Source organism: Pinus tabuliformis, chromosome 9 (assembly GCF_031772625.1).
Source record: "Pinus tabuliformis cultivar Carrire ecotype Pingquan chromosome 9, CPIR1, whole genome shotgun sequence".
Classification (NCBI taxonomy): Eukaryota; Viridiplantae; Streptophyta; class Pinopsida; order Pinales; family Pinaceae; genus Pinus; species Pinus tabuliformis.
Genome location: NC_142307.1, coordinates 517,356,610 through 517,366,858, shown reverse-complemented (window position 1 = coordinate 517,366,858; position 10,249 = coordinate 517,356,610). Strand labels below are relative to the sequence as shown.

The window sequence follows — 10,249 nt, the reverse complement described above, 5'->3', positions numbered from 1 at the left end:
TCTATTTTCATCCTTTTCTATCATTTTCATAATTCTTTCCATAATAATTAGGGTTTGTGAAAAAACCCAAATAGGTGAAACCTATTTGAAGATCAATACTTTGAAAAGGGATTAAAACTTGACTAATTTTCCTTACCAATTCCTAATCTATATAAAGAAACAAAAGAATTTTGAATATTAACCATCATCCTTTTTTCTTTTGCTTGTTTGCATTTCTCTATGAATCATCACAAAACTATATATTACATCATTTACAAATAATAACCATGTAAAAATAATAATCTTCCAACTTTATGAATTTAGGAGCACAAATTTTTTTTCCTTCCGAACTTTAACCTATTTAAGCCTTCAATTGTAATAAAAAGAGTAAGTGGGATAATAGACATCCATATCTTAATTCTCTAGTAATACTGAAGAAACTAGAAGTTAAACCATAATTAACACTACACAAGTCCCATAATCTAGCTTACTATAACTAAACCACAATTAACACTACACAAGTCCCATAATCTAGTTTACTATATTGAAATAAAAACCAGTGTGAACTAGCATTAATCTCAAATACATCAAGTTTTCTCAATCATAGTCTTTTGATAAATCTAAATTGGCTAGTTCTTTCTTAGTTTTGATTGAGTGTAAAGATTTTTGAGAAACCTTAGTGGTATTATGTTTTTGTCTTCCATGATGGAAGCTATACTTTTCATTTCACATGTATTAAACAATATTATCTTTATCTTTAAACAAATTATTTTAGCAATGATTTTGTATATATAATTACACAATGACATGGACCTAAATGCATGAAATGGAATAGGATTATCCTTCTTTTGAATTATATATAGGGATATGGTGTTAAAAATATAACCTTTCCTATATATTTAGGTTCTTCCATTACCCCTATAAGTAAGTCTCTCTCAATGATATTATAGAATATGAAGAAGAATTCCTAAGTATAATGATAAAGCATTAGAATTTTATCCTTCAAAATAAATTCATGATTGTATTGAATTATTCTTTGGATAATTTTCCATAATTTTTCATTTTCTTCCCATCAACAACTATAGGGAAATAAGAGATCATTGTAACAATTGCATGGCTATGTTTACCCTTTTCTATTCTTTGTAGAGGCTTTCAAAATGTGAAACCTTTCCATTTCTTATATTTTGCTTATGTTTTCTTGAATTTTAAATACTAGTAAAAATATTTCATATTTTCATATCTTTTAGGAAAACTCCACAAAGGTTCCTTTTTAGTTTAAAGTTCACTTTCATATTATTCCATCCCTCTTAATGTTTCTTCAATACCTCATCTCTTACTCCCTTTGCATCTCTCACACAATTTTTTTTAGTTTGTTTCTTAATTGAGATAAGGGCTTGTTCATTCTTCTTTTGTTTATCAAAGACCTAGGTTGATATTACTCCCTTGATTCTTTTAAGTTGGAAAAAATTTATAATTTAGTTGACACTATTAATGTGTAATCAAAACTTTTCTATTTTGTGACTGTATTTAGAAGCTTCTCATCCTCAAGTTGTGTAGAATTAAACTTTAAAGAACTAGGAGTTTTCCTATCCACTTTGGCAATCTAAAACATAATTGGAAGGTGATCACACTTACCTTCTTACTCCACATATTAACTAATTATTTTAGAATTGTCCATAATGGATTTTGAAACCAAAAGCCTATCTATTATTTTTGCATCCCTAATATGCTTAGTTCTAGTGTTCCTCCATATGGGAACCAATTTAATTGGTTATATATTTGACAAAGTGGATCCTCAAATTTGTTTATGAAGCAATTTGGATGTAGCCCTTATTATATATATATATTTTTAATTTGAAATTTAAATATTGGCTTAAAATATTTGTACCTTATTTCAAGAAATCATGTGCTAAAAACTCATTCCCTCGTAATGCCTATTTCATATGTTTAATAAGAACTTCCCCACCTCCATATATAATATAGTTAGCTCCCATTGCCAATTCAAAAAAGAAATTAACATAATTTTCTTTTGTTTAATATAATGACCAATACTCCAAAATCTCTCTGCAACCTCTATAAATAGAAAATCCCAATCCTTTAGAAATTAAGATATCTTTCGTATGATTCCCCTTAGAAATTAAGGTATCTTTCCTATGATTTCCCCATCTTCTCTTATAGTCTCCTATAACATCAGAATGTTAGAGTTGTGTATTTCCTCTGACCTTCTTAGCGTAGTGTTTTTTGAGGAGTTGCTTAGTGCCCTTACACTAAAGCAGATTATAATCACGTGGACACGTTATCTCTCGCATGCACTACCAAAAGTATCTCTTTTAAAATATATTGCTTTCCTGGTTGAATTTATCTTTAGGATTTATTTAAGGATATGGATAAATGTGATGCACTTTCCATACTAGTGTTTGGGACCTCCTTTTCCACATCCTAGCTCAACTCTACTTTACTACTCAGATGAAGTCTTCAAAATTTTCCCTGTCAGCACTGAAATGTCCAATCTTATTTGTTTGAAGATGTAATTGTTTCTTCACGCGTTTAAAATATATTGCTTTCCTGGTTGAATTTATCTTTAGGATTTATTTAAGGATATGGATAAATGTGATGCATTAATGTCGTGGGAACAGTTGGATTGGAGGAGCCTGTGAAAGAAATTCTTGGACTTTTAGAGTGGGGAAGCGAAGAAAAAGCGGTTGCAGTTATGCTGCATGGTTTTGGAGGAATGGGGAAAACTACACTTGCAGACGCTGCGTTTTCATTAGCTAATTTTGAGGGATGTAAATATTCAGAGGTTCAGTTATTTCAGAGTGTAGAATCAAAACCTGATATCATAGAGTTACAGGAATACATATTAAAAGATTTAATGGGACTTGAAGAGACAAATTCAGATATTAGAAAGTATGAGGATGGTTACCGAGAGATGGGTTACACGTTACAGAAAGTGACATCTTTTATTTACATTGACAATGTGCTGGGTGAAAATGAGCTTAGACAACTTTTTCCCAAGGATCTGAGTAAAGCAAAAATGTTGAAGTTGCTTATTACTGCTCGTCTTATAAATGTGGGTAAGGCGTTCCCAAGAAATATATCTCTTAAAATTTACAGCATGAAACTTTTTTCTAACATCACAGCAATGAGCTTTTTAAAAAGGGAAGTGTTAGATGACACGGAAGGAAAGCTAAATTCTAACCAAATCTACAAAACAAAAGAGATATGTGGTGGCGTTCCACTAATGTTAACCTTAGTAGCAAAAGTTCTTTGTTTTGAAGAAGACAAGCAGAAAGCTTATAATATGGTTATGCGAGATAAACAGAATCTGGAGGGTCAAAAATTTGGGGTTAAGGAGGACTATTTATTTGCATACGACTCTCTCCCTAATGAGTGCAAAGATCCATTTCTTGATGTGTGTTCCTTTTTCAAAGGATGGGAGTGGGACACAGTGGCAGATATTGTTGGAGAGTTTGAGTTGGATGTGCTAGAAAAGAGAGCACTGGTCACCAAAGGTATTGATAACACTGCATCTGTACATGAAATCATCTTAACAATTGGTCACGAGAAGGCAGAAGGATCGAGATTCAAAATTGCTAGTGCAAGTCAAGTTGATGAGTTCCTTGAAGGGAAGGTGCCAAATTTATGAAGTTGAAGACAAATCATATACAATTCTGTTTCATACAATTGTTGTTTTGATTCTCATTATGAACACGATTATATTTTATTAATGCTATGCAGGACAACCAAAGCATGACAAGCATCAAAGGCATATGGTTAAATGAAAATAAGAATCGTTGGATTTTGTCTGCATCAAATCTAGAGTTAATGTGCAAGTCATTGAGAGTTGTTGACCTTGGAAACTTAACAAAAGTGGAAGGTCACTGTCATAAAATATTTGAAAACTTGGTTTTTTTCAAGGTGGAGTTACCCAGCTGCCCTTCGATGTGTCAAAGATAAGGAACTTAAAATACCTGAAGTAAGAAACCGACGATTTCTCTCTACCTCAGGCAAGTCTCCATCACAATGTCTGAAGTCTCTGGTTTTTCCGTTCAATTTTTTTGAAAATTTTGAATCTAATTTCATTATGGTTATCACATTTCAATGTGCCATTGAGTCTGAGACACATGGAATTGGATGGAAGATTACGTTCCCCTGCTTCCCAATCTCTCCCACATGTCTTCAACAACTTGAGAATTTGCGGATATTGGGAGTGATCAAATTCAAAGACTTGAAAAAATTGCCTAAAGAGATAGGCAATCAAGTAGAAGTTTTTCAAGAACTCACTCTTTCATATTGCAAATCCATAGAGGAACCGCCGAGCTCAACTTCAAGCGTTCAATCATTAAGACTATTGCAAATGGATTATTGTTCAAGTTTGAGGCACTTGCCAGAGATGAAAGAAATTACAAGAGGCAGAGGAGAGGAGGATCTCTCGACAAATCAGCTGCGGAGCAAACAAATGGCAGCTGGATAGAGGCTTAAAATACACAGAAATTTGAGCACAACAACAAAACAGAGTAAAGTGGAGCGACACAATAAAAAATTTGGCTTATGATTCTTAAGACATGAAATACATTCACATGGAGGTTGTGGCTCCGTTACCAAATAAATAAAAATTCTTACCACTATTTACAATTCACCATGGGTTGGGGAGTAACAGACCGTAAAATTAGTGATTGTTGTTTCCAATATTTGTTCCATTATTTTCTCCTTTCTACCTCTCAAAGTTACACCCTCTAGACTCAACTAGAAACTTCTACATTCATATTTATGTAAACATGCATTTTTGACACATTAATATCTATATTCATATTTATGTAAACAGGCATTTTTGACACATTAATATATGACAGCAAATCTTTAATACACAGGATAGGCTACTATACAAAATGAATGATTTTTTGAACTTGCAGAGATTGTACACTGCAAGTAAGAATTGAGCAGTAAATGTTTGACCATACATATTTATCAACCCTTCATTATATATACATTCTTCTTAAATGCTTGATGTGTTTCTGCTCAAAACTTCTTTCCTTAGGCCTGCAAACAAAATCTGCAAGTTGCAAAAATCCATTTGACAAGTACAGTTGCTGTCAGTTTAAGGCCGTGGTTGGGATTAATTTACCAATGAAAAAAAGCTTCCCCTCTTCTATTTTTAAAAGTATTGAGGATGGATTTCTGTTCGAGATTCGAGATTGACACAACTCGCGGAAGATTTTGGATCATTGAAATCTTTAGAAAAAATTAATTTGCATGGTTGTTTGAGGTTGAGGCAACTGGGTGAAGATTTCGGCTCATTGAATTCTCTGCAAGAACTTCATTTGCAAACAATTTTGAAAAGCTTTCATCATTGAGATTGTTGAATTTATCTGTGAAAACTTAGAGGGCCTTCCTCATGGTTTGGGAAACTTATCATCCCTTATTGCACTATATTTTCACCATTGTCGTAGACTAAGAAATATTCCGGACACCATCGGACAATTGAAGCTTACGGATTCCTTCATGGTGATGTCACATTGTCTGAGGTTAACTGAATTACCAGAGGAAAAGTTTGCACTTTTAAGAGATATTTCTTAAGATTTTAGTTGATGTCACATTGTCTGAGCTTAACTGAATTATCAGAGGAAAAGTTTGCACTTTTAAGAGATATTTCTTAAGATTTTAGTTGATATATAGTTAAGATAAATATCTTTTATGTTATGATTTTTTGTAGATATGTAGTTAAGATAGATTTAAGTTGGTTTTGAGCAAAACAACAATACAATATTTTAACCATAAAATTTGTTTTTATTCTCATCAATTTAATACAATATATATACATAGTTGACATTGAAATATTTTATTTATGATTCACATACTTCACATTCACATTAAAATCTTAATATATGCCCTCTCATATTTGAAAGTAAAAAACATCTCTCATATATATATATATATATATAAACTCCATATTAAACATTGGAAGAATTACAAATCTCCTTTATATCTTGAATTAGAAAGAACTTATTAATAACATAAAATTTTCCACTCTTTCTCATTCTATATCTATATATATATGATGTTAAAATCTTTTACTCAATATGCATATTGATATATTTGATTTATGATTCACATTAAAAAAAATTATTAATATTTTTCAAATATTATCATAGTAACACAAGTACCGCTCCCAGGAAATGGAGAGAAAGTACCCCACACTGCCGCGATCCTGGAAGCTGGTAAATTGCCGGGAGCTTCAATGGGTCCTTTGGAGCTTTTTCGGAGCTTCACTACAACAAATTTTGACATTTCGGGTAACCTATTTTGAGCAGATTTTCACAAAGGTTTCAACAAAATATAGACACTTGCCAGTCATTCCTTGGCACCTTCTGTTGCAAATCTTGAAGTTCAACAATTTCAAATAAGTCTACTTTCTTGAAATTTATCTTGAAGCTTTAATGATAAGATTCAACAAATTACAGTGATGTTTAGAAAGAGAAAGAGAAAGAGTAGCATGTTACTCAGTTTCATTTAATAAATTTTCAAACTTGAATTTTGAAGTTATGTAATATAGTGTTGCATGAAATCACATAATAATCAAGTAATAATAGCATTTTTTTTGGTTTGGGAGTTCCGTTGGCAAGGAATTTCATCGGCAAATTATTGATGGATTAATATTTTGAATTTTTTTGGCAGTGTTTCATAGTTCAATCGTTTACATATATCATTGCAATATGGAATCTGTAGGATGAAATTTGATTGGCAAGTTTTGGATGGAAATAAATAAATTATTTTATTTTTATTTTTATTTTTAATATATATTAAATTTTAATATATTATATTATTCTGCTCCCAACTTGACCTTTCCTATAAATTTGGGCAAAGCTTTTAGCCGTGCCAAATACTTGTTTTTCGTACCCAAAGTACAGAGATACCGGAAACTTGTGCAACATAAAATATTATGTATCAACTTCATATTAAAAACTGAATAAATTACACATCCCCAATATATATATATATATATATATATATATATATAATTATTTTTCTCCATATAAAATTGACATAAAATTATGTTATTTAATATGAACATTAAATATTTTATTTATGTTAAAAACTATTGTTTTTAAATAGCTTTTATTTAAATATTACATATTAATTGAACATAAAATGAATTACATAAAATGAATTACACATTATATAGTATCAATAATATTATTTTTACAAGTTATTTGTTTCCTAAGAAGAAGGGCAAAAATTACATATCTCTTTTCTACTAAAAAAAGAGAATTATTTTTTCCTTACTTAAAATTATTTTATCTCTCCAAATATAAAATTAAGATGAAAATTGAACTATTTTATTTGTAATAAACATTTTTTTTATTATTACTATTTTTTAATTTATCAGTATGAATATTATTTTTATTATTTTTAATATAAAGTAACAATATCACAATCACATTAATTTTTTTATATTAAATTAATAAAATAAAATAAAAATTTAGTATTTTGAAAGGAGTTTTATATATATATATATATATATTGAATATAATTTATCCCATCTATGGTCTTGCAAAGCATTTGGCAACTCAAAAGATAATGCTTAATGTATTATATTCAATTATATTTTATAAAACAAAATAAAATAGGATGGATTAGGTTGATATCTTTTGTCGAGGTAAACCCTACATTGTGCCGAATGAACCCTTCACCTCAGTTTTCACAGATTTGGAAGTCAAAATATAAATCGGAAAGAAACAGAATGAATTATGAACATAATTGGCCACACTTTGAGCCCACGTTATGAAAAATTCATTTCGTATACTTGACACCATATTATTTCCCCCAATACCGTTCCTTTCTCTGTTATTAAAAACTATTCCTTCCATGTCATTGTAAAACCCTTCAGAAATTCACCTGAATTTTTTGTTTCACCTTTGGGAAGCAAACTGTATTTTAGTTAAACTTAATTTGCAAATTTCAACAGAGACTACTTAATCTTATTGGTAAAATTATAAATTTGAAAGTTAGATGGATAAGGTCATTTTTAAGTCGATTGCAGATTTTCGGAATATTCCGAATCCCGTCAGATTCTAAAATATTACAGAATCTGCAACCGACTTAAGCTCACTGGATGGATAATACCGTTATGAAAATTCTACTTCCTGAAATTTGAGCAAGTCTGTAACAGATTCTAGATTTTAATTTGCGTTGGAGTCATAAAAAAATTCTCAAACTTGCTGGTTGAATGCATATATTCTGAGCCAAGATACACTCAAAATTTCATGTGTAGTGAACTATTTTGTCAATTTATTTGGACTTGAGAAGGTGCTCCTAGTGCACATTAAATCTTACTAACGTGGTCAGCCAACTAAAGTAGTATTAGCTAATGCATTACATGAGCAATTGTGATTAGATGTACATGGACTAGTAGAGTCACATGAATCACAAGGTCGATTAAAGCCACATGTAGCAAGAAAACTGAAGTAAGAACTACGTCCGCATTTGTTGGATTGGGGGCTAAGATGGTTAAGTAAACTTTATCTTTTCAAGACAAAGTAGAAGCAGGAACAGTGGTAGTTACGCTGGTGCTTCCATAAAGGGTGGGGTTGAGACTCCATATACGCAAGGCCGCATGCAGAACGTTGTTTCTCAATATTAATATTGATTTTTTGTATAGTTATTTTAAATAACGATGCTGTGTTGTTATAAATATTTTATAAATCGAAAATTAAGTTTGTAAAAATTTTGAAAAATGTTATATATATATATATATATATATATATAAAATTGAGATATTGATATTTTTATAATTTAAATAGATTTAATGATTATATATATATATATAAATAAATGTAAAACATATTGAACATATACATCATTTTAAATTTTAGTAATTTTTTTTTAATAGAGAAAGAAATTTTAGATTTCAACCTTTTTTTTTTTTTAATATATATATATATATATATAATAAATTGTAAAATTATTAACTTTTAAATGATAAAAAATCAACTTTTTTTTATACTAATATATATTATATAAATTATTTTAAAAACTTTCCACAAATTTAATCATTTATATATATATATATATATATATATATATATATATATATATATTATAAAGATTTTCCACAAATTTAATCATCTAAAATGTTTATATATATAGATATATAGATATATATATAAACTTTAAAATCACCAAACACCTTATAATAAGGATGGATTGATGTTTTTATGATTAAATTAATAATTTCCTTCCTCTTAGGATTTGAAAGACAGTGTGATTTTTAATAGATAGTTTAGTGCTGTTAAGTTGTATTTATTTTTATTAATATAAAAGTTAATATTATTGTTTATTATTATTATTTTTTAAGGTTTTAAACTTTAGTTTAATTATTATTAATAGTTTTAAATTTTAGTTTAATTATTATTAATAGAGATTTATTTTAATTTTAGATTTATTAAGTTTTTAAAGGAATTAAATTTTTCAAAATCTAAACATTATTTTAATTATAAAAGTTTAAGGGAAAATTGCATTCAAAAAATTTGATTCTTTTCCATTTTTTAAATATTTGAAATTAAGATAAATTTATCTTATTTTTAATAACTATATTTATATGAATATAAATTTCTAATTTTTATATTAATTTTATTAAAATCCTAATAATATATCTTATTACATGTTTTATAAAAAAAATATCATATATATAGGGAAAAAGGTTTATGTTAAATATATTAAATTTTGAATAGAGTGTTTATGAATATGAATTAATATTTTAATTTATATATGTGTGTGGTGTGTTAATTATACATTTTAAAATATAAATTGTAATAAATCAATTTAAATTTATTTGAATGTGATATGTATTTTATGATCTTTTTGGGAGAAAATTTGTTTTTAATTTATTAACAAAATCTAAACAAAATTACAATACAATAAATTGAATTTAATAAATTTATTATTGGTTCTAAAAGCATCGGGCCAAAAATTTCTCTTATATAATCTCTACCCAAAAACTTTGCTTAATAAATTTATTGTTTTTATTATTATTTTTATATTTTTAATTCAATCAACATTATACTTTCTTATTATTATTTTTTTATAATATTTTATTTTACATATTTGTCCCATATTACTTAGCTATTTAAATTATTTAAATAAATTACAACATTCTTTAATATTAAATTCCATAATATTTCTGAACATAAAAATTAAAATACATTTATTAATTATATATTTTTTTCATAATTTTATATAAAAAGAAAATTTCAAATAATTTTAATATCTA

General features: G+C 28.1%; 1 protein-coding gene across 1 annotated transcript; it reads left to right on the top strand.

The window, feature by feature from the left end:
• Positions 1-2,710: 2,710 nt before the first annotated feature.
• LOC149149473 (uncharacterized) lies at positions 2,711-3,625 on the top strand. Its single transcript, XM_089442492.1, has one exon. It carries the CDS (start codon positions 2,711-2,713, stop codon positions 3,623-3,625), a length of 915 nt encoding a protein of 304 aa, XP_089298618.1.
• The last annotated feature ends 6,624 nt before the right edge of the window (positions 3,626-10,249 follow it).

Coding starts and splice junctions, on each gene's coding strand:
- LOC149149473 (XM_089442492.1), top strand. CDS start 2,711: ATGGGGAAAACTACACTTGCAGACGCTGCGTTTTCATTAGCTAATTTT.